General features: G+C 42.0%; 1 protein-coding gene across 3 annotated transcripts in view; it reads left to right on the top strand.

Moving 5' to 3' along the window:
- The window catches only part of ZMYM2 (zinc finger MYM-type containing 2), an 851,515-nt gene that overhangs the window by 126,703 nt on the left and 698,450 nt on the right, over positions 1 to 26,362 (top strand). For all 3 annotated transcript variants that reach the window (XM_069202286.1, XM_069202285.1, XM_069202287.1), the window contains exon 3: positions 2,220 to 2,505. In XM_069202286.1, the coding sequence (XP_069058387.1) occupies positions 2,220 to 2,505 (286 nt within the window). The remainder of the gene's footprint in view (positions 1 to 2,219; positions 2,506 to 26,362) is intronic.

The following is a 26,362-nucleotide window of genomic DNA, read 5'->3' as shown; positions in this document are numbered from 1 at the left end:
CCTAAGTGGGATGGGTATGCCCAGACATGGATTCTGTGCATACTGTCACCGGAGCTAAGCTATACCTGGCTGATGAGCCTTAATTGGGGAAAACCGGTCCTAGGTTGATTTTGTTCTGGTTTAAGGAGGACAAGATCTGGCAGTTGAGTCTGGACTGTTCTAGGAGGAGCACCCTTAGAAATCAGTCGGCTGGCCCTTTTACTGGGCGACTTAGGAGTGGGAACCACAGACTCCACTTCAAACACTGTCCAGTTTGGCTTTGTGTGGCCCAGGTTAGTCACAAAAGTAGCATCAACTGGCGCTGTGTCTCTGGACATTGTAGGCAGTGCCCTAAGAGTTTGGGAGCAGCTGTTATTTTGAGGACTCCTGTGAAGTGCCAGAGGATTGGGGGATGTGTGTTGGAACCCCTGGGTTACCAGAAGTGCTGCATTGCAGAATTAATAAATTCAGAGGCCTGTGCACGGAGGTGCACCTTGTATCTTTTGCTGCTCCCAAGCCCAGTGTCTTTCCTGACTAGCTTCATATGTAAAGTGTTAGGCAGCGGTGAAGACAGTGTGGTCCCTGGAATAGTGGATGTGGTGCCTTCCAAAGGTATGTAAGACATTACAAGGTTTTAAATAAGGATGTTGCAGCATTCTCAGAAAGGAGCAGGGATGGCAGGTTACAACCCTCTTCTCCTTGATAATAAACATTCCCTCGCTCCATACATGCAATACAAAGCACTCTACCACACCACAAACTGAAAATATAGGCTTGTACCTCAGGATTGTAACCATTAACACCACACTTCAAAGCCACATGAACGGTTTACCTTGATCTGTCTAGCCCCACTAAGTGTTCCACCCCCATGAACACATGTGGTTGCTTCCAACCACATCTACCTTACCTGGCTGTGTGACCACTTAAGAGACTCCTTTTTGACAGAGGCAGGTCTCTTTCCTTGAGCCAAGTCAACCACGTACAGCATTACACCATGTCTTCCTTGTCTTCTCCACTTTCCATCATGTCATTTCTATTTTACTTACTTGTCCTGAACCTTTTCACACCTCTCTTCCAACTCGGCTCTTTCTCTTCTGTGAGATATCCACGCTGCACACAGTTCTACACTTTCTACCGCTCATCAGCATAAACTGTTTGTCTATTCACTCTGCGGAACTGATCTATACACTCCTAACCATTTTTAGGTCGAGTCTGTTAGACAGTGCACACACTTATGCACTGCCTGTTGCAAGACACGTTGTGGGCTTACGGAGTACATTCAGTGGCTTGGAGCCCAACCATTAATTACCATTGGTTGGCTTTCCTTCTGGTCCTGCACCTGTTTCCTATTTGTAAACAAATACAAATGATGGACAGAATGCGGAACCAATCAAACATTCACCCACAGTCACAGATCTGGGTTTGATTCATCAATTCTTTTGCTCACCACACCACCCCAGTTTAGACCCAGCCATACGCAAATCAGTCTTGACTCTGTTCCCTATGTTATACGCCTGTATAACATTTGTAGTAGATACATTTATCACAAATTCAGTTTCAACCCACCCAAATAAATAATTTATATATGTACGAACACATTTTCCCATAGACACAGAATGGGTAAAACCCTTTGCTACATCTGGCCCATAGTAACACCAGGACAACCTTGATGCTTCTTCCTTGATATTCACTGGACTCACTATATCCAGAGCCCCTGGTTCCCACACCTGGAGCATGCACTAAATAAAAACTCTCCATTTTTCAACCCTTTGTCGCTCATTGCAAGTGCCACATGCCATTCCAGCACATACTCCACAATTATATCCATTCCTAGCCACCAGAACCTCTTCCTTACATGTTTTCATTATAATCTGTCTCACATTGTGTGGTGTGCCACTTGAACCCATAATGGGCAACAATTGTAGTAGCAGTCTGAACTCCTTGGAAAAAATGAATAAAAAATAAGAACACGATCGGACAGTGATGAGCATAAAAAGTCCTTCCACTCTTCAATGTAATATTTTATCATTTTTTAGTTCAACGTCAATCAAATTTTAGTTCCTACCATCCTGGGATCACATCTCTCCCAAAACCTTTGAGTGTCAAATATTTTTACCCTTGTCAAAGATTTGAAAATAAAGGTGAGGGCTTTATAATTAATTTTGGCAGCTGATAATGTTTTTTAACTTACTGATTATTATAAGTTGAGTAAAATTTAATACATTGTATCTTCCTTTAAGATTCCTGGATCTCGCAGTCCGCTTCTTTCCCCAGAAATCAAAAGCAGCCAGGAGTGGACTCGATGTCACCAGTGGCCTCACTTCCAAAACAGGTCTTTCAGCCTTCGCCACAGCAGCAACCTCCGAAGCCTGTGAAAGTTACTTGTGCAAATTGCAAAAAGCCTTTGCAGAAGGGGCAAACTGCTTATCAACGAAAAGGATCTGCTCACCTTTTTTGTTCCACTACTTGTCTGTCTACATTTTCTCATAAGCCTGCTCCAAAGAAGCTATGCACCATGTGCAAAAAGTAAGCATTTTATTTTAAGGTTTATTCTTTCCAAACATCAACATGTTACTTGTTATATAACATTGCCTCAGTTTTGTGTCTTGCATATGTAGACCTCCCTTCATTACACAAAAACATTTCTTTAACATAAAAAGGTAAGCATGGTAAGTATAAATATTAGCTCTGAAAATAATATCAGATAATTGGTTTATCAAAAATGTTCTATTCTCTCCATTATGTGTATCTTGATTAACCAGTATAGCAGAACATGCAGGTTCGTATGTGTGCAGTATTGATTTATATGTGAAGCGTTAACATGTCATGCCTGCCAATCAATTGTAAAAGCGCATGAGACAATGATATTTATATGAATACTCAATAACATTTTTCATTTTCGTTTTGTATTATCACAGCCACTATGTTTTGCAGTGTTTTCTGGATTCACAAGCTGTACATTGTTCCATTATCTTGGGTCCAGAATTGTTTTCAGTTTCTTTTTCTGTGTACTTCTTCAACCATTTGGTGCTGTCTCCGCTCATGACGCTAAGCCCTGAAGCCTTTTTGTGATCAAGGTTTTGAGATTTTTTTTTTCCCAACTGATGCTGCTAAAAGCATAATAAAGAGCTCAGGAGTTGAGAAACAAATATCTGGAAGTTGAAACAGAGGGCACCCCTCACGTTTCTGAAAGGGTATCGAGCATGTGGTAGGGAAAAGAGTGAAAAGGTGTCTTTAGTTGCAGCAGCTCCAATACCAAAAAGGAAGTCCTCTCTGCTGAACAGAAGGCTCTTGACATTGAAAAGAATCAGCACCACCTCGAGGCGGAGATGGAAGTGCTGATGAGGAAAACAAGAGTATAATGGTGCTGTCAGGGGGTTGTGAATCCCTTTAAGACTAAGAAAGCCTACAAAGAAGAGAAAGTAAAGCTAGTCCTCCCTTTGACCCCTGAGCACCAAGAAGAGGAGGTATAAGACATCCTCTATCTTGAAGGGGCTCAGATGAATGGTCATTTCAAGTCTGGTTTGTTTTAGGTCACAGAAGCATCAGAAGAGGGGTGGCAGAATCTGGACACAGATTATCTCAACAAAGTGGTCACCACATAACATCTCCAGGCCCTCACGCCTGACAACTTTGAGGTATACATCCAAGCCCCCTACACCACAAATCAGTAGAAAATGGGGTAGTGACCTATGACAAAAGGGCCATCAACATAATTCCACACAGCTATTGCACATAACTGATACAAAGGCTTCTGACATGGTAAGAACAAGAAACTGCAGAAAGGAAGAATCACTGCACCTGCAACAAGACGTCAGGGTCGCTTCTAAGCAGGCAGTAGATAAGGCACTACATGTGAAAACCGGTAATGGAATCTATTCAGTTCATGTTCTGGTACAAAAACCAGACAAGACACTGGGACCTACGTCTCTTGAACAGGTTCATCATAACACAAAATTCCAGATGTGCCAGTGAACAACAGACACAAAAAGTTCCTGCAATTCTTTGTTGACAGGATACGTTACCAGTTTAGACTGTTCCCCTTTTGGATAAAGTGTGAGCAGAGGGTGTATTTGATGATGCACACCGGCCTGGGTAATTGTTTGGTAAAGCTGGGGACATTCAAACAATGCCAAGAGAGCATAAATACAGTGATGAAAACGCTCCACAGATTGAGTCGTTCTTTGAACCTAGAGTCACAGACAAATGGCTTTCAGTGCACCTACATTCGATTTGTCCAAAACATTTTCAGTTCCAAAGAGGGTTCTGAAACTGACAGAACAAACTCACCTATTCCAGAAAGGGAAAATTCTTGTACACTGTTGGGAAGTTAATGCAACATGATGGATTCCAGCATACCTCTAACTCACAATTCCAAACTTCACAAGACTAGTTCAGGAATGGCTACACTGTCTGTAGTCACAAGAGTTAGGAGGACATAGTGGTTGTTTCAGACAAGGTGCAGAAAAATATTCAGTAGTGGAATACAAATAAATAGCAGTGGGTGGGCTGTTCAGACAACCAACCCCCTCTGTAACCAGCACAACAGATGCATCTTGCACATGATGGGGTGCTGACATTGAGAAATTAAGCATCAGAGGGCTATGGCGCTTGGATGATTATACAACTTTTTTTTTTTTCCATGAAGTGGATTTTGTCACACCAAGGCTGGACATATTGTTCATTCCCTTATTAAATATAGACCCATTTGATCTGATGTCCTGACTAGTTAATTCAGGTAAATATCTTTTTATGATATGCTTGGACTTGGATGCAAGCTACGAGGAGGTTATTAAAGGGTTTGAAACCGTAAGTATCTTCATGTTGATTTGCTTATGGTCTCTCCGTCCCTATAATTGCCTCCCTCCAAGAAGCCAAATTTTGGTTGCAGCAAAGAAATATTGAATTACTTCGAGAATGGCTAAGCATTGTAAGGGAGAATTGCCTGGACTGAATTTCTGGAGGTTTGCCATGACCAAAATGTTTGAGCATTCTGGAGAAATGTTCTGGCCATGTAAATTATACCTGTTTACATTATGCTTTCCCGGTTGTAATTCTGCTGCAGCCAACTAATTAACTTAACTTATTCTGGTCCTAGAGAATCACAGAGAGTAGTCAAGACTAATGGAAGCAGTTCAAATATTTGCTTTACTGCTTCATATTTTGATTGAGTGTCTGTGTACCACACTTCTAACTAGGTTTCTAAATGTTGTATGCAGTCGATAGTCTTCCTGCAAACCATTAAGTCTTAAACGCCTACGCTCATTTTCAAGAAGGGTAATAGGAGGACACCCTATAGCTGCCATCCTTTCCTTTTTAGGGTCAATGTAGCTTTTGGGGAAGGGTTTTGCTGATGTATGTTGCAGGCCTTTGTTGTAGATCCCAACATTAAGACTGATATAAAGCCCTGTTTCAAACATAGTGTATCACACAGGAGACCTGTGCGTGCCATTTTTGTAAAGTGGCTCCCCTTCCCCTAGCCTTTATGTACTGCTCTGGTTTAACATGGTACGAAGGTCCATGTTGTGAGTCACTTTGGCCTTTCTGGAGGTACGTGATTATTTAGTTGTGCTGTTAGCAGTTCTCAAATCCTTACTGCTAATGAATTTTGGCCTCTTTTAGCTCAGAGATGGGTAAAAGACCAGGGTGATTTATTGTACCCTTTCTCTTCCCTCCTTAAATGAACTGTGGGAGTCCAAAAATAGCTAGTGGCTGAGCTAACCATGACCAGATGGTAGTGCAGATAGCTGTTTCTACTATTTTAGGCTGATGATGCAGTCCTCTTATCCAAAATCCATAATGTCTCATTACCTTCCTTCTAGATATGTGGTGTTTATGGAATTTATGGGCATTGTCATGTGATGGCACCCCTTAAGGACATCCTACACATCACAGTACTTCCCATCCAGGGCCTGAAGAAATATGATCACATCTCGCTCATCCTGATGGAAGACCTTATTCTCTCTTTGTCGCCCGCACAAACTTAGAAACCAGCTGCATCGCTTCCAAAGCCATCACAGGCAACACCTGTACTTACCTTTTTCCCCAAAAAATATTATTTAAAGTTTTTCGAACCAGATAACGAATAAGCAGCCGATAAATATTACATCATGCCTTATAGCAGTAAGTACCAATAAAAACATTAATTTAGGATGTTTTATAGATTAAATAAAATGTTTACGTTATAGTCCCTCTTCGTATATGGATTGGTGCAAAACTTTTTTATTTTATTAATTAATTAATTTATTTTTGGATACCTATGAGGCTTTATACCATTAAATGGCATCCGCTTGTCCTGGATAGCCTTCAGGTCCTTGGGTGGTATCATTAAAGGTAAGGTCTGGCTGACATAGTAAACAAAGAAGTAAATAAATGTTTCTAGCCACCTGCTTGTCTTGTAAACATGCTCACCATCTCTTGTTGTTGTTCTTGGCACATCCAAAGCTAGGACACAATCTGCCTAGCAGACATTTTAAGTCTATGCACCCATGATCTGGAACAATATTGCCATATCCCTAAGTATTGACCCAATGCTCTTCCAATTTAGGAAAGAGTTGAAAACTCACCTCTTTATAGATCGTTACATCACAATGCATTAAGTGTCCACAACCCAGCCACCTCTCTTATTGCTCATTGACATTTGCTTGTCTTTGACCCTTCACAATGCGTTACTGCTTTTTGGCTAGGTTTTCACTATGAAAATGGCATATTCATTCATTTATACATACAATTAGTCGCATTGATTACATAAGTGAGTCAATTTGTGTAAATTATGCCCCAGAGAGCGGCTTTCTACCTCTATCTGGGTGTTAATTTTTATGGTAAGCTATATTGGCCCCCTTATCAGTATTTTTAACTGTTAGCTAGTGATTTCATGTATTCTTTTGTGAAAAGGCATGGTAGCATGCATATACTTTATTTGATCTAGAATACAAGAGCAAGACGATGTCGGCAGTAACATGGGCAGGTATTTGAGGATTCTATCACATTCCATCTTTACTTATAGATGAGAGTAAATTTCTGATGATGATTTTAGACTTAAATGCATGAGAAGTATGTAACCTTGTGTTTGGGCTGCAGTTTATTTTAGATGTAATCAATTGAATCTCTGTACAAATCTCCATGCTTCCTTGTCAAAAGAAATTATCAAGATGGTCAGAAGCACTCCAAAGCTCGCTTTGTGCTACAGCTAGTACACCTTGGGAATATCACTGTGGTGTTGGATTTTTGTTATCAACAATCCCAGTGAACATTCTGTGAATGACCAAATGCTTATTGCCATCAGGTATTGGCCCATGCGCTTCATAGTGATCCTAGTGCTTTTCAAAAGTTCCTACTGTATTGTAACAGCATAGAGCAGGTCTACGGTCATGAATTCTTACCACAGGGTCCAATAAAACCACTTTAATATGGGATTAGTGGCTGGTATTCTTTATATTCCAAACAGTAGAACTGTACATATGGATGCCCCGAATTGCTCCTGTCAATAAACATATAGCAAAGCGTGCCTAGATTGATTCTTTTACAGTTAATTTTCTTTTTCCCTGTGGAAGGTTTCTGAAATTAAATGAAAACAGTTTCTAAAGTGCTTGTTCTCCCAGAAATATCTTGGTGCTAAAAAGCCTGAACAGCAAAAAAGCCAGGTGGATCTCATGTCTTACTGTAGTTTTGATAAGCTTTAGATAGACTATACAAATTGATGTTTAGTTTATAGAACAATCAGATTCTTTTTATTATAGAACCTTTTAAATTTTTTATTACAAGTAAGGGAAACCTTTTTGAGTTAATCTGTAGATGGGTATAGTAGGGCCATGTGCTAACCTTGGTTTTCTCTAAGCTGTCGAAGTCCCCCTAACCCCCCCCCCACCTTATTCAACTTTATACTACTATTGCTTGATTGTTGTTTCTCGGACAATTTGTGTTTTTGATGATTTGGATAGCTGTTGCTTTCCAAGGAGATGTGACGGCCACTATAGTCTCCCTACTGTTATGACAGTGTTGTTTGACTGATTACGCTGGTTTATTTAGATATGTAATCATTTTTTATGGTTACCACATCAGTGTTTTTTTTTAACAACTGTCAGTATATATAGTAGGTATATACTAGAGGTATTTATATTATTTGTAGTTAATTTTCCGAGGGAAAGTCTGCTTCTAAGCCAATAGTTCACTATTTAGGCCTTGGGCCAACCGTGTTATCGGTCACACTTAAGGGATGGGTTCTAATATGATTTATTGGCAAGGTATGGCCTCCCTAAAGATGGGTAATGTGATAGCAAGACATAACTCTTTGCCTTTTGTGAGTTACCACTCCATTCCCAAGATACTGTGATGTAAATAAAAATTCATAATTGTTGTTCTTGTGAATTTTATTATTCCACATTTTAATTACACTGAATGTGATTGTATACATATATAACTATTATAATAGTAATTATGATTGTATTAAGTACACCAAGTAGAATATATAAAATTTTAAATTAATGTATTTTTCCAGAGCTGGTGGTGAATGACCATGCAGCATCATGAAGAAAACTGAAACAAGCACATCCTGTGCCTCTGATCCCAAGTATGTAATTCATTTATGGTGAAATGTCCAACATGGAGTTAAGCTGACAAGCCAGTAGGACTACTCATCATGGAAAACTTTGTTAGAGGCAGCTCAAGTAAGAAATCACATTCCACTGTTAAACATTGCGAGAAATGAGGAAAGGAACACAGTTGTCGAAGTATTTTACCACAGGAAGTGCAGGAGCATGTGTACTATGAAGGGGAATGTACAGACTATTAAGCAAAAAAAGTTGCAGTGATGATGCACGAGTAAACACTTAAACAGAAGAACATCATTAAAGTCAAACGTGTATGCTTAAGAACGTATATTTTGTGGAAAGATAAAATTCTATAAGGGAACATCGACTCTCGAGAAATTAATCAAGGCCATGGAGCTTGGAATTGACAAAAGGCTCCAAGAGTGTGCAAAAATGAATTGTGGTTCAGAGATCTTTGCAGTTTATAGTAGGGAAATAGTGGTTGCAGAAGCCTATTATCTTGCATTTTGTTACAGGAACTATACAAGGGTTAAAGCAAAGGAGGAAGATCATGCCTCTAACTCTCAAACCAATGATCACTACAAAAGTAAAAGAGATGAAGCATATGATGAACTATTTCAATACATTAGAACTGAGATTATTCCTGACAAAGAGTCAATACGTGTGACGACTCACTGAAAGGCTTGAAATCCTCAAGACACGCAGAGGAATACAGGGAAGAAACAAATCAACCAAGAATAATGTGAGAAGAAAATTGGACTCTGAGTTAGGTGACAGCCTCCACATATTCCCAAACAACCAAGGAAAATTATTGTCCCAACATGATGGTGTCAATTTACAGGATGTTGTAAGAGAAAACCATAGTTTGAAATGAGAATCATCAGTTTTAAATGCTAAGGCATTAAATGCATTAAATGCTAAGGCAGTGCAAAGTGCAACAGACACGAACAAGATCATTGATCAGACATCGCACATAAGAACATTGATTTAAACAAACTTAACATTAACACCATGTCCATATCCTCTATCAGACTTTGATAAAGATTCATTTACAGTGCCTGATTACCTTAAACGGTTCCAATTAGGACTTCTAACTGGAGATCCAGAAAACACAGTCTTCCAAAAGGGTTGCCTTACTTATGCAATCATTCAGTCAGAACATTATATATGCAGTCACATGTGGCCGGCAGGAGCCCCCCAGCCCCCCTTCAATTATTGCTCCCATACTATGCCGTAAAAACGCTGACAGGCAATGTTGAAATCACTCGCATTCTGGACAGACTTGATCATGGGATTTCAGACTCACAACTGGAGGGAAATGATATTACCTTGTGTCTTCAGAAACTTGCTGCTACCTTTTAAATGAGCAAATTGTTCTTCCAGCTGTCCTACAGCCTCATGTCTTCACTAAATTACCATGAGATAACATTGATGGGTTGGAAGAGACTCATACTTATAAGGCGACATCTTGTTGAGTCAACGGTATAGCTGTGCGGCCCAAGTTGTTTGGACCACAACCTTTTAAAGCACCTCTCAAGCTTTGAGAAACAAAAGCAAGGATCATTGACAACCACTATTACTGAAGAATTGTTCATGTATGTTTCCAGCGAACAAGTTGGGCCTCAGCCATTGATGACAAGTACGGAAGTCATGCCAGAATGTTTTGCCCAATTGAAGCTTGCACAAAATAATAACATAATCTGGGTTGTTAGGAGACACAAAGTGAGCCTCACACAGATAATCCCAAATTGGATAGGATTTAACAGCAGTACTAGAGACCTAGTTAGTGTATCACAGGATTCCATTGGCTGCTTGCCCACCATTAATGCCCCTGCAACTGAGTTGACAACTGTATCTGAAATTCTGAAACAGTCAAAGCTCATAAGAAAATCATTGCTTTTGGCAAAAATTGTAGTGGTCATGGAGCAAGCTCTCTACTCAAAAGCAACTGAGTTCGTGTATAAGAATAAAGCAGCGTACAACAGAATTGTTCTTCGAATGTGCACCTTTCACACCATTGCAATGTCATGTCTATTCTTGGAAAACACTTTCAAGACGGTGGCCTTTGCGATGTTTGCATTGAAGCAGACATGAAAGCAGAAGGGTCAATATCATCAGTACTAGAAGGTCATATGTACAGTAATGCAGTTCGAGTACACAAGTGCGTGTATGAAGCTATGTTGAGACTGGCTTGGTTGGAATTTATCACCTGGGTGGAATAGAATTATGAAGAGAACATTCAGGTAGTCCACTCCTTAATTGAGGATGTTAATGACTTTGCAAAAGACCTATGCCAACCGAGATTAAACAACCTCTTGCAGAAGGTTGCCTTTGCTGAAGTAAAGCAGCTTTGGGATGTATTCCTGGAACATCTTTGTCAGGACAATGGAGATCTCTATACATTTTGGATGTCGTATGTGGATATTTTTAAAAATGTCTTGCTGGCTCTGCTGTGTGGTGCTCGAGAAGGAAATGATCATTTACATCTTACTGTCATAGGCTCAATGATCCCATGGTGGTTTGCGTACAACAGGATGAGCTACGCTAGCTTTCTTCCTTTATACTATGTCGAAAGGGCATTACTTGCAGTGAAACTTCCAGAGATACACCACAACTTTATCAATTGATTCTTTTCAGTTCAACTGTCAGAAGTTATTACATTTGGACGAATTCCGGTCAGTGAAGCAATAGCGGTAACAGGCAACAAAGACATACAGACACAAGATGTTAAGGTTCAACCTCCGAGCGAGTGCTGTGAAAAGATATGACTGCTGAACACAGAAGTGCCTTTTTGGGTCAGAAAAGGGAAATGGTACATAACAACAGATCAGATCGTACTCTCGCAGACCCACATAACTCACTAACAGGAAAAGACAAAAATACTTTTACGAGTGCTGTTAGTCTGGTTCAAAGCTGAATAATTCCATTTGTTGGGCCACATGATCTCATTAGTCTGCCAAAGCAAAAAAGGCATCTCAAGACATTGTATTGGACATGATGAAGGTGCATAAAATAGGTGAACAGTGATATGCAGACTTCAAACTTGAGTGAGTTGAGAATAATCCATCTATTAAGATGTTTCATTAACTAATGAAAATGAGCAAACTAAAAACCTTCATTAACCAGTCCAAGAAGAAGGCAGTGAACAGCAATGGCAGGACAGCCATCATGAAAGCAGACAAAGCACTATTTGGTTGAATCATTGTGACAACTCAGAATCTGAACCTTCGAATGGCAGATGTATTCTCTCATTCCTTAGGGCCACTACCATGGGATTTAGAAACTCCAAAAGGTCAGTTACGAAAGACCACAAAGCTGTTTTTGCAACATACTTACAGAACAACATTACCCTTGCTGAGGAAATGCCTGGAAATTCAGTGACGCTGATTGGTATGGTTCTTGTTCAGAGAGTAAAAGGAGAGGAAATAAACTATGGTGAGGTGGCTATGCCTGTCTTGTCCGAGGCCTTGCGGGAAGGAAGTAGGAGTCAAAGAATTGATGTTGTTTGATATGTACAATAAGACGTCTAATAAGAACAGCGAAAGGACAATCTGAGGTGAAGAACTTGGGGAACAGTTACAGAGCATCTCACCTTTCCAGATTGTCGTACAGTGGAGGAAATTCCTAAGGCACGTGAGGAGTATACTCATCAGATTTCTAGTTAACAAATGGAGGAAACCAGAGTATTTTGTAACACTTGACAATAAAAGACTGTTCGTGAACTGTGATAGATGCTACAAAATCACATCTGAAGGGAGCCACGAAGTTCCTGATCTCAACAGTACACGTAAAGCAGATGCAGACGCTGCTAATAAGGGTTATGACTCAGTAATGATAAGCTCAGATGACACTGATGTGCTTATGTGCTTGGGATTCCATGACAGAATCGTGGCTGAATTCTTTCTGAAATGTGGTACTAAAATATGTATGAGAGTCCTTGGAGAAATAGCTTAAACTCTTGGTGAAAAATGTTTGTTGGGTTGTGATAGGTCTCCATACGTTTACCGGATGTGACACAGTAAGAGCATTAGCGGGAAAAGGAAAAGTACATGCATTTAAAATCCTGTCTGCCAGCTGACATGCACAGGAAACATTTTTGCAGCTCAGAGACAAATGGGATCTTTCTGAAGAACTCATGGATAAATTGGAGCAATTCTTGTACTCACTGTATGCACCAAAAGCTTCAGTTCATCACATGAATGACTTGAGATATCACCTATTCTGTGCAAAGAAGGGTGAGATAGAAAGTCATCAACTTCCACCTTGTAGGGACTGTCTGATGAAACATGCAGAACATGTGAATTATCACGCCTCTATAAGCAAGAGATGTCTTCTGAATGATCCACAGACACATAGTCCAGTTGGGAGAGGGTGGAAGTTGGAAAAACACAAGGGAGTAGAGCTGCTGGTAGTGGACTGGATGGAGGGACAGCCAGCACCTCCGGCTGAGTTAGATCTGCTAGCTTGCAACTGCGTTAGGATTTGCAAACTGCCAACATGTATCTTCTGTCTAAATGACCTCAAATGTACTGATGTGCAGACTTCCGCCTGTGGAAATCAAATGGGCACAGAGAATGGCAACACCTATTCAGAAGAAGATGATGACGACGAATGTGAGTTATAAAATTGTGTTTATGTTCACTCATGACATACATTAAGATGTGAAAACTATCATTTGAAATTGTAAGTGAAAATTATACATAGAATCTGTCGAAATGAGGAATACAATGAAGGTTTATTATTATTATTTTAAGGACTATATTATTGCAATTGATAATCATAATTATTTACATTCGTGGTTGAATTCAACCAATCTGGTGGATTTTGAGTTTTTTCCACATATTATGATGAATTTGTATGCTATTTATCAAAATTTTAAACATTTTTATTTTTAGCTAATGCTGCTAATCCAATAATATCAGCCAAAAGTCAAAGAGTGATGACTTGCTGTCACATATTTTCCATCTCAAGGCATCCGTACCTTGCAAATCATGTTAGAACCCATCCCCGAGTGGCACCAGTGGCCTAAATTTGGGGTCCGGGCTCATGGCCTAGTTTTTGTCTTCAACTTCTTTTTAACCCCTTAGCTGCTGGGCCTCCTTCGTCCCAGCCTCCCCAGCCCTCCGACCCCCGCTGAACACTTTTTTGTTGTTGTTTTTTTTTGGGGGGCTCTTTGGGGTAGTTTGCACTTAGGCCTTCATAACTTTTTGTCGACATAAGCTATCGACGCCAAATTTCCATCCTTTTTTATTTTTCCAACATCCTAGGGATTCTAAAGATACCCAGAGTTTGTGTGTTCCCCTGGAGGAGGCCAAGAAATTAGCCAAAATACAGCTAAAATGTTGTTTTTGTTTTTTTCAGAAAAAGGGGAAAAAAGGACTGCAGAAAAAGCGTGTTTTTTCCCCTGAAAATGGCATCAACAAAGGGTTTGCAGTGCTAAAATGACCATCTTCCCAGCTTTCGGGAACAGGCAGATGTGAAGTTTTATGGAAAGTGTCTAGCTGTGGATTTTGGTCTCTAGCTCAGCTGGTGCCTAGGAAAACCTAACCAACGTGTGCATTTTTGAAAACTAGACACCTAGGGTAACCCAGGATGATGTAACTTGTGGGCGCTCACACCAAGTTATCTTACCCAGAATCCTTTGCAAACCTCAATATTTGGCAAAAAAATCACTTTTCCTCACATTTCAGTGATAGAAAGTTCTGGAATGTTCACAATGTCCTTCCACCTAGCATTCCCCACCAACTCTTCTGATTAAAAATGGTACCTCACTCGTGTGGGTCGGCCTAGTGCCTGCGACAGGAATAGATCACATAACGGTCAATGTTGATCCTTACATTAGGGCAACTGTTGACCTTGGAGTGATCCATTCCTGACGCAGGCACAAGGTACAGGCACTGAAGTGGGGTAGCGTTTTTATCAGGACAGGTGGTGAAACACTGCGTGGTAGGAATTTTGTGGATCCCAGCATATTCCTGTAGTTTGTGTGACAGAAATGCAAGAAAAATGTAGTTTGTATTCAACATTTTACCTTTGCAGGGTATTCTGGGTAAGAAAACGTTAGGGAATCCACACAAGTCACACCTCTGTGGACTCTACCGGATGTCTAGTTTCCAGAAATGTGTGGGTTTGGGATGTTTCCCTATATGGCCGCCGAGCCCAGGACAAAAACCGCAGGTACCCACCTTACAAAACCAGGTTGTTTTGTGATAGTTAATTTTGATGTCTCCACAATACGATTTGGGTGGTGGAATTTGGGGCTGCACTAAATTGGGGAGCTCCCAAGAGAGCACTCTCTCTGTGCTTGTCCCCGCATGCATCTGCTCTCTGGGTTGGCTAACCCTTTATTGTCTGTCTGCACAGACTGCTTGCGAAGGGACGGCAGGACTGTCCTCATCACCTCCCTCATAATCAATGGAAGAGAAGTTATTGAATGGTACTCCTCCAGATGCTGTCTCAGTCTCTGATCCTACGTCAGAGCTGTCCTCTATAACCCGAGTGAGGGCTTAAGCAGCAGTCATCCAACGAGATGCCATCTCTGCTACTCGCTAAACTGTCGCTTTAAACCACTAGCCTTCGTAGACAGCCATAAAATTGCTGGTGTGTGCGTGTGTGTGTTATGTGCAACAGTAGAGGTCACCTTACCTTTGCTTGTTCCCTCAATCAGCACATTCTTTCAAGACACTCAAAAAAAGACGCACTATTACTTTACCTTGAACATACCAATCGTCAGTCTTTAGCACCTCTAGCGCCCAGCCCAACAATCATTATTGGTGCTCCCACTCCCATGAACTCCTCCTTGGAATTCCTCACTACTGCCCAGCAAAAGTACCCTTCATCTCTCCGTAGCCCCCCTGACATACATTTCATTTGTAATATAGCGCAGGTAATGGCTGACTTTACTAATTGCTCAGCTATTTACATAAAATACAGATTTAATCTTTGCAGTAGGCATATAAACCTTCTGCACTACTTTATGGCATCAAAACTGCCACCAAACAAAAGTCCGATCCTTTTGTTGCAGAAACATAATCACAAGACTTACTTGACTTTTTTATTGCTGCCTAAAAGCTATACTTGAAACATGTCAGTTGAAGTATGTGTATTGCTTTGAAGACGCAGGCTGCAACTTCAAGAGAACAGGTGGCAAATATAGATATAGATATATAGATATATAGATGGATAGATAGAGATATATATATATATATATATATATATATATATATATATATATATATATATATATATATATATATATATATATCTCTAATATGTGCTGGGGAAAGAATTCTGGTTCCAGTCTCGCACTGGGGAGGATTCTAAAGTAAGGCATCTGCAGCTACGTCCTGTCTCTATCAGATAATGGGTTACCGAAGATAAGTAACTTGTTCATCACTGTGTTGCTGGGTTTGCTTGAATGTTCAAGTATTATCACTATCATGTCAAAAAAAAAAAAAGAATGATAAGTAAGGAAGATATTGTCGGAATGTAAAATTTGAAGAAATGTGTTTAATTGAATACTGCAAGTAGGCTGCTGTACACTTAAGGGCACATTGATCCTTACTTCCTGCATGTCTCTTTTGCCACTCATCCAAATAATTGTGTATCAACTTGTTCAATATTGGTTTAAACAGGTACCCCTTGAATATTGTTTCCCTGCCATATGATATTTTCTTTTTTTTGTGTGACAATTGTGATAATAGGTATATTTTCTGTAAAGATTTTAACATCCAGTAGTATTGGTTGAAAACCGTTAGCAGTGGTTCCCAGGATAACCATTTTATTTGTTTACTGGTGAAGACTGACCTGCCCAGCGTCCAGCTTTGTCAAGTTCCTTATCCCATTTACACTAATTGGCTAGCAGTATAAAGATAACGAGTATGGGGACCATTTTAGATTTCTGTTTGTAATAAACTTACTTCAATATTACATCAATGTGTAAAGCATTGCACATCAACGAAAAATGTCAGTTGTGCATAGATGGAACTTCTTTAATAGTTATATTCTTTGAATAATTTCCCACTGCTTGCACGATCCCCAGGACACCAGTATGTGTGTGTGTGTGTGTGTGTGTGTGTGTGTCTATATATATATATATATAATATAAAAAACCGTTCAGGAAAAGGGCATTGAAGAATGTTCATCACTGAAAGACATTTTCCATATAGTCTTAGTGTAGACTGTCAGTGGTGTATTTTCCTGCTGAATGCTGTAGTAGAATTGTTTATTTAGAATGGTCTATGAATGATCAACACTTAGTCATGGAATAACGGCTGTCTGTAAATAGAACCAGGAGAAGAAGATAAAATTAGCCTGATAGGCTATCACTGGAGAGACTTAGAAAGAGGCCTGCACCTTGAAGAACCTCAGAAGCACCCTATCTCACAAAGCACTGTAGTGGCAGTTTGGCTGCAAGTGTCAGTTTTTTTTCCGGCTCCTTCAGGAGAATCTCTAAACACCCCAGGTGTTTTTTTAATCTACATATATCTTCCTTAACATAGTTAGCCAAACTTTGACATCTACTCTGTTGAGTACATTATTTTTTCTGGTATTCTGACAGGAGTTTTAGTCAGAATGACTGTTCTTTTTACCAAATGCCCATCATGTGGTATAAAGAAGTCGAGATGTGATGCTCATAAGGTCTGTGTAGTGTGCCTTTCACCTACACACCTTATTGGAGGGTGTGACATTTGCAGTAAAATGTCAAAACGGGCGCTTGGAGACAGAGAAGGCATAATACTCTGTGGCTGGAAGCAGGATATGAAAGCAAGAAAGGAAGAAAAGAAAACGAATGGTAAGGTCACACCACTCCTTCCCATCACGCTGCAGAAAAGCAACCGAAACCAGATGGAGACTCCCAAAGAGGGAGATCTAGGAGAAAAAAGTCTCCCATAGGACTCCTGCATCGACACCACTCGCATTGAAGTCATTCAACAATTTAAAAAATGACGACATTTATGGTATTAGCGCGGTCTAGTTCTCCACCAAAAGAGGGGTTGATCTCAAGGTGGCTTCATTGTCATTGCTCGACTTCCAAGACGGTGACCAGAATACCAACAACACCATCACAGTTGAAGTTTACGACAGCGCTGACATGTCATTCAAGATCAGTGTCAAACATCCACAGTACGATGCAAAGATCACATTGGTTGATGTTAAAATTCCCACCACTTGAAGTTGAGACCTCAGTCGACGTTTGAGAGATGCATCACCAGCAACACCGGTTCCTACGGAGAGAATCTGCTTGACGTCTATGTAACTTCTCCGGACGTCGAGGGTACTTGGAAAGTAATATATCCCCTTCTTTTCAATGGTCAGTATCTACCTTTTCTCAGTTATCGTGTTCTTATCAGACAGAGGCTCTGTTAAAACACACAGCTACTGAGCTTCCACCTATACTTCCTATTACACCAGGGGATGATCCTGCACAGGTACCATTACATCTGTCTCCTGAACAACAGTTTTCTAGGGCCACATCTATGTAACCCATTCAAAACTGAAAGGCTCCCTCTCCAGTTAGATCTCCGCCACCAAGGACTCCTTCTCATGCAAAATCCATGACCACATCTTGCTCAGGATCACAAGATTACAGCCATTCATCATGTACTCAGACTTCTCCTCAGTCCCCCGACTAGAGTATCTCCAGTGGATATTATGACTTTTCAAGATGTTCTTGCAGGAGGTGCATCAAAGCTAGAAATGGTTGATACACCCCAGCTGATCGCTTTGGTAATTTTGGAAACCCTCCAACCAAGATCTATGCCAAGACCTATGTTTTCTTTACTGCCTGGCCTCATGGACATTGTTGAGAATAAGTTTCTAACCCCAACCACAGTTAAAGCAGCCACACCAAGACTCCTAAAGAAATACAGACCACTACTGCAAGACCCAGATTTCGTAAAATATGATTTGAAACCAAATTAAATCATTGCGACATAAGTGAGGCGAAGGCATGCTTCATCTCCAGAGTCCACAGTTCCTCTGTATTGGGAGACCTAACGGATGGATGCCATTGACAAGAAAGTGTGTAGTACAGCATCCACTCATTTGAGAAACACTAATCTGGCTTCTTTGTTCGATTGATACCACCGAGAAATATGGGAGGAGATGAAAGCCTTCATGTCTGACTTACCATCCCACAGACAGCAAGATTACCTAGAAATGGTAAATGAGGCGGAACCTTTAAAGGCTGTTGGCTTTGAGGGACAAAAGATGGCATTCAAACAGTTCTTCAAGCATAGCGACAGACGGTTCTCTTACCATAAGGTTCAAAACCCATGTGGCCGTACCACTACTCATAGAAACTGCAGCACCCGCAAAGACAGTATGAAGGCTATTATCAGAAAAGGAGATGCCCAGCATCGAAGCAGTCTCAATCCAAGGGCAGGAGCTCCTCCCTTGGCAAACAATGAGACTTGAACACCCTCCTCACAGCTTCAAACTCCTGTAGGGGGAGAGGTGAGATTTTATCTGGAAGGGTTGAAAATAATAACTTCGGACAGATGGGTATTGGATATCATTCAGAATGGGTATGCACTTCATTAAAAAAACAAAAACAAACAAAAAAACAGACCACTGCCATTCCCTCCACTCCAGGTCACGACAGCTCTTTTAAGCACCTTAATTCAAGAGATATCTTCTTCTACAGAACGCTTGTATCAAATCAGCAAGGGTGTCTATTCAACTATTGTCTGGTCCAAAAGAAAAGTCAGCCCAATTTCAACCTGGCCTGGACCTCCGACTCCTGAAGAAACTTAACAAAAAAAGAGAAATTCAGTATGATATCTCTCCTTCCAATATTCCCACACATAACTAGGAGCGATTTGTCTTTGTGCAGTAGAACTACAAGACGCATATTTCCATATCTCAATAACTCTTAGTCACTGGCGTTTTCTAAAATGTAGTGGTTGCAGACAATTTTCAGTACACTGTACTTCTTTCAGCCTGAAATCAGCCCATCAAACCTTCTCTTTCACCAGTTCTCCTTTCTAAAGAAGTCTGTCTGGCCTGTACCCATAACCATTTCGGCCTTCTGGGGTAAGCAGGTCAGAGGGTTTACCCATTATGTACCTCAGTCAGAAGATCTGAAATGACACCAGGATATGTTAATGTATTAACAAACCAAAAACTGGAAATAGGAGAGTTAACTTGCACTAGTTAGCTTTTTCTGACTACTACTCACCATATATGTTCCAAGCTTCCTTGGGAGACTAGTTTAGATAACTATGCATCAAAGGAACTTAACAAATGTAGAATGTCTCTGCCTGTCTGATAGAACCCTGAAACACTTTTGCAAAATAAAACCATTATAATTGGCTTGAATTGGAAGTGTTTTTCAGTCTAAATCATATGTAGACACCACCTAGGACCCCATGAGAGGAACATTTCTGAAACAAAGGAATCTGACAATCTGATAGACTTCCAGCCACATATTCTTTACCTTAGAATATGCCCAGGTATCAGACTGGATCTGGAAAATTTTAAGCCATCCCCCTTGCGCACTGGTAGGTGGTGTCGATTGGCCCTGCTTAGCATCATCCGCACCAGAAGTAAGGTATGCAGTGTGTATATAAGCGCCACCCCAGCACACTGACCTCGGTTCATTGGGTCATGCTCTTTTCAGCCATTTTTTTTTACTGACTTAGAACTTTTTGTTGATGATGAGTGTGCCTTCTTTTCAAGATGTCTCTGAAAAAAAACCACTGGGTTCAAACGTTGTGGTGCCGGTCATTGACAATTGTCCGTGGCAGACCCCCACTTGGTATGTTCGTGGTGCCTTGAGAAGGACCTTGATGATGAACCCGAAGGCCATCCGGGAGCGAGCCATAAAGCTTTTGGTCGATAGTCAGGTAACTGCGTGCTGCTTCCATTCCTTTTCGCGTGGTAGGTGTGCTCTGTGCTTCCTTGAATTTTCTGGAGCCAGTGTGACAAGACCACCCTGTCCCAGCTTCAAGAGCTTTTTGATCCCACGTTTATTTTTGGGTGGTCGAACCCCTCTCGAGCACCTTGGGGTTCTCACAGGTTCAGGAGGGTCTTCGATTTGCGATCTGCCAGCGGGCTTGCACTCTGTACCAGTCGAAACCCTTAGGATCCGTTGGTTGATCCGAATCAGCACCAGACGCGACTTCATGACCACCTCCAGGGACCATTCCAATGGCACCATTGCTGATGCCCATCAGAGGTGCTGAATCCATTGTGATTCCTGACATGGACATCTCTTCCAGCGCTGACCAGGCCACATTGCCTGAATTGGAGACAGAGCCTGTAGGAGGCTGGCTTAGTTCATGGTGTATACCTATGGTGTGGCACCCTACATTGGTTCCAGGCAACCCCTTGTGATAGTGAATTGGTGTCCAATACCAGAAGCTCTCTAGGGGTAGCTGAGGCGAGCATCTAAAGCTTATCCTGGAGGAATGTAAAGTACTTGCAATACCACAGCAGTCTGTCCTTAGATGGTCGCTGGATTGCAGGAGGGTCAGTGACCAGCCAGGTCACCAACAAGCACTGGCAAGTGCAAATAGAAGAGGAGTTTCCAAAGTTGTGGGGAACAGCAAGGTCCGGGAGACTACTTAGGAAGGGGGAGGGGGACCGAGCTGGCTCTCTGCACACAGGAAGGCCAACAGAAGTTGATGGAGCCCCCACGAGTGACCCACAGGTACCAGACACAAAGAGTCACAAGGAGGCCTTACCAGCCCAGCAAACCAGAGGTTTGCAGGAGTTGCAGGACAGGAGCTGATATTCGGTTTGAAGAGTGCTGGGGGCTGGGGCATTTTGTAGCCTGAAGATTTCCTGGAGGAAGAGTCAACAAGGCTTGGCAAGTGCAACAGTCGCACTGCACAGGAGCGGCAGTCCAGTCACAGGAGCAAGGGCTTACAGTCTCCTAACTTGGATGGAAGACAAGCAGGACCCAGAGGAGGCCACAGACTCACCACCTGTGAAGCAGGATCTTCGGCTGTCCAGGAGCAGCAGACCCCACCAACTGGTCGATGATGTCTTGGGGTTCCTGCATTTGCAGGGGAGTGACTCCTTCACTCCAAGGAAGATTCCTTTGTGCTTCTCGGTACAAACCGAGTCCTTGTGACCCTTGAGGATGCACAGCCTTTGATGTTGCAGAATTCTTTCAGGATCTGGAGAAAAAATGTTGCAGTGGGAGGTGTTCTTTCATCAGAGCTGTTGTGGTTTCCGTGCAGTTGAAACAGTGAGTCCAGGATATTTGGGCTAGGGTTCCAATGTTTCAGCCTCTTCCCTGGATTTTAGTAAGACGGACTCTGAGGCTCCTGGTTCTCAATGCTTCCTGCATCATTTTGGTAGAAAATATCAATTGGAATATGCAGGCTTTGCAATGAGAGTTGAAAACTCAGTGGGCACAGCATCTGGGGAATCTCTTTGACCTGGTCTGGATATCTGAGGGTACTGCAAAAGACCAGCAGGTGTGGCTCACGGACCGCAATCGTGCCAGTAGTAGGCCTCAGTCTTCTAACCCAGAGCTCACAGTAGTGACAAATGCACCACTTCTGAGGTGGGGGAGCCACCTGGGAGAGGTGAAAATCAAAGGCCTGTGGTCTACGGAGTCTCAGCTTCACATAAATCAGTTGGAACTGAAAGTGATCCATTTGGCATTAAAAAGCCTTTCTTCCTTCCATCGAGAGAAGGCTTGTTCAGATGTTCAACGAACAACCCCACTGCGGTTGGGTATAGCAGCAAGCCATGTTGGGTCATGGTCCCGATGTCAAGAGGCTCTATGTCTCTACATGGCTGGAAGTTATGGACAAATCTGGTGGTTCAGCATCTGGCTAGCTCGCTGAAAGCCAGAGCAGACAAACTTTTCTGCCTAAGCCTAGTGCAGGGTTCTGCAAAGTCTGTCCTGGAGAGCCGGGTCCATGCCAGATTTTTAGCATATCCATATTTAGAAAAATGTCGATTTCTGAAACCTCTTTTTTCTAAATGTGGATATGCTAAAAATCTGGCATGGACCAGTCTCTCCAGGACCGACTTTGCAGAACCCCTAGTGGATCACTAATGATGTCTTCATGTGGAGGTGGTGCAAAGCCTCCTTCAAGATTCAGGAGAATCTTGGTTATATCTGTTTGCCACCACCAAGAATGCGCAATGCCAGCACTTCTACATGCGGAGAGTTTCCAAGGCGGCTCATGCTCAAATGCACATTTCGTCTTCAGTGGAGCCCAGGACTCCTATACTCCTTTCTGCCAATACTACTCCTGTCCAGAGGTCTCAAGATCGACAGGGCCCAAGTCATCCTAGTAGCTCCGGACTTGGCAAGGAGGGCATGGTAACCTGAATTCCTGAGTAATAACATCTGTCTTTCAGTCAGGCTGCTCATTCGGGAGGATCTTCTGTCGTAGAAAGTGTGCAGGGTACTGCACCCAAACCTGTCCAACCTCCAGCGTCATGGCTGAAGATTGAGCAGTGACTGTTGAAGGTGTCTGATCTGTCTTCTGAAGTATGTGATGTCATTCTGGCTGCCTGGTGTTCTTCCACTGAAACAATTTTTGTCTGCCTATGAGACAGGTTTGTGGCTTGCTAATCGTTTGAATCAGTTGATCCTTGGTCTGTACCCTTGCCTGAAGGTCTTCTATTTGTTCCCTCCCTGGCCTGGCAAGGCTTTGCTTTGGACACAGAGGCTATCTGCGAGAGGGATTGCACATACATTTCCAGATCCTGTCTGACTTCTGGGAATATTCTAAAGTAAGGAATCTGTGTCTAGATAGTCTCAGCCAGATAAGGTAACTAACTTTAAAACCCCTATGTGAGATGGGAACATGAAGGAAAAGTTTTCTGTTATGTCAAAAGTGAGCAAGGCTGAAAGACATGCACTGGTTCTTTAAGGAGTCCGCAGGTCCTAGTTTCCTCCATGCACTCTACTGGCAGTTACCTCATACTTAATTATTTTTTTTTTTTTACTTTTTGCTCTCGCTGAGTATCTCAGAGCATTTTGAGTAATTCATGCTCTTTTTGGTTTTCTTCTCAGAATTCTTCAGACATTCTTCATTCAACATCGTAGACGTGTTTTGAAGCTTTTCTCTTTCTATCCTCCTATCTGTGAAGGGATTTATCCATTATGCCTTTAACTTTTTTTAAAGTGTCCTTGTGAGAAGAAGGTAGTCTCTGACACCCAATCTCTGTGTGATCTGCTTACTCTGCCCTCATTCAGGCAATCGGTTCTGTCAGAAAATAATTTTTGACATCAATGACAGAGCTCTAAAGGATGGTGAGGGGATTTGCCCAAGAGGACAGCAAGAGGATCTCAAGGTGGAGGAAGAGAAATGGAAACACCTCAGGTTGGCCAGTGAACAAGCCTCTACTGCTGTGCAGGTGTGCTATCAAGCAAAAACTCCCTTTGAAAGAGGTACAGGGAGAAGCCCACTATTGATCACCCATGTACCTGTCAAAATGGCTTTAGGCTTAACCAATTTACTAGCTACAGTAGAAGTCTACCTTACAATGCTATTGCGGACTGCGTCAGGGGTCTTCTATCCCTCATGGTAAACACTGATTCCATCACATGGGAATTTCTTTTCATCATTTTGGAAAGGATTTGTGTGCCCAGAGTAAAAGGGAATTCTATAGTGTTTGTGCAAAAGTGATGCCAAGCATCTCCAAGGCCCAAAGACCTAGACTGCTAGCGTATTGCTTCCTTAGTGAAGGTGGGTGGTGGGATAGAATCTGTTGAGAGTCTAGTCCATCAACCTATATAAGTTTCCACTAAGTATATTCGATCTCGAGGACGCATGGTCTAAGGCAGAGTCACTCTTCTCTAGGAATGTAATGGCTAGTAAAGGAGGGCATACATTGAATAGCTGTATGGGTTACACTTAGAAATGACCAGCAATTGCAAGGTAGCAAACCAAAGGACCTTCTTGTCTTATGGAGTTGTAAAGGAGCGTCATGAGCCCTCTAACCTGTTGCAAAGGCTTCCCGAATAACAGTGGAAAATGTGGCAGTTCGAAAAGCGCACTTGATTCCCTTCTACAACAGGTTGTTTAGCCTCTTATAGGACTGCTACTTGGTTATCCAACAGCCTATTCAGAGTCCATGCAAGGATTCAAATGGTTGATGTCTGTGTGTAAACAACCACTTTGCCCTTGTCTGAGCATCCACCCATTGTTTGGCAAGAACTTGTGCATGCTAATGGTAAGGTGTCTAGAGCTAGTAAACATTAGGAAAGAGCAATTCATTGGCATGTGTGGCTGTAGATACAGTTACTCTGCATTTACATATCATCTAGTGTTGGGTCCGGAGTTTTGCAAATTGTTTTTCTTCCATGAAACTGATTTTTGAGTCGCTTGAATGACTCCTCATGGGCACTGAGTCCTTCGTTAAGATTATTTTCTCTCTGCCATTGGGTTCGGATGTGTAATCTTTCGCTCCATCTTCGACTTGCTCCTGTCTGAGACTTTCTCCCCGTCTTTTTTTATATTTGACGGTATTATTCTTTCGATTGTGGTTTCTGCTTGCACATCGATCTTTCCATCTCGTCGGGTTGAGCCCAGCCATCTTCCGTGCCTATATACTTGTGCCAAAAGTAATGTAATCCTGAATATGTACACCGTTTAGATTCTGTACTCGCGCCACTCAAATTACCCTTACATAGATTACCGTTGGGTGTGCCACCTGTGCCTATCACCGGATCATCAGGAAGCTACCGGTCAGGCTGTCAATTCGATCCAAGAAAATTTTGAGACCAATGAGCTCGCAGGTTAGAGATGGTGCGCAGATCTGCAGAAGGCACCCTGGATATTTTCTGGTAAGAACATGTACAGAAAGAGCCACAACAAGAAGAAGCAGTCTCCATCCAAGATTCAGATTCTGTGATCCTGTCTGACATCGATAGTCAAGAACTGACATCAGCCTCACCTCCAGCCACAAAAACTCTGAGAAAAGTTTCTACTGAGGTCACCGGACCAAAATCAAACCCCACCACTGGCTCAGCACCGAAAACTTTGAAGACTGCTGTTGCGTGGTCTTTGGCATCGACCTCATCCACTTCGGTCCGCCCTACTATTGGCAAATATTTGACACGGACTGTATCTACTTCGAGCCGAAACTCTTCAGAACCGAGTTCGGTACCGAAAAAGGTCCATTGACCGAAAACTTTGGTTCCGAAAATTAAACACCCTGCTACTTCAGAGCCTTTGGACTCTGGCCACTCTTCATCCACACCCTCACCTATTCAGCCTATACTTGAGACTATGGACACTAGACAGCGCGGGCTATACATTCAAGAAGACACAGGGAGAATTTTAGCTTCTCCTACTGTGACCTTTAACAAGAATTAACTTTTCAGGAGGCATTGGACACCTCCGCCTCCTAAAAACATTTCTAAGAAGGATGCTTCCTCAAATAAGCCTGCTCCTCCTACTCTTCCCCCTACTTCTCCACCTATCTCTTCTCCTCCACCTATCTCTTCTCCTCACTCTCCCGCCTCCCCAACTGTGGGTAATCTCACTTCAAAGGGTTCACCATTATTTGAAGAATACTACTCGGGGGATACACAACAAGATCCAGACCTCTGGGATTCTTATGATCCAGACTCTGTCTTCAACACTAACGCAGGTTTGTATACTGCTAGGTCTTCCTCTCCAGAAGATAACACCAGCTACCAACAAGTTATTGCTAGGGCAGTTGCTTACCATAATGTACAAATATATAAGGAACCCATTGAAGACGATTTCTTGTGTGATACCCTTACCAGTACCAATAGAGACATCTAATATCTCCTTATGCTTTCAGGAATGATGGGCAATGCAGCAGGTATCTTTCAAGGGCCTGCCTGCTGAAGAATCAGAACACCTAGGGTAGATCAAAAAAATATA

Source organism: Pleurodeles waltl, chromosome 8 (assembly GCF_031143425.1).
Source record: "Pleurodeles waltl isolate 20211129_DDA chromosome 8, aPleWal1.hap1.20221129, whole genome shotgun sequence".
Classification (NCBI taxonomy): Eukaryota; Metazoa; Chordata; class Amphibia; order Caudata; family Salamandridae; genus Pleurodeles; species Pleurodeles waltl.
This window is presented reverse-complemented; position numbering and strand designations above follow the sequence as displayed.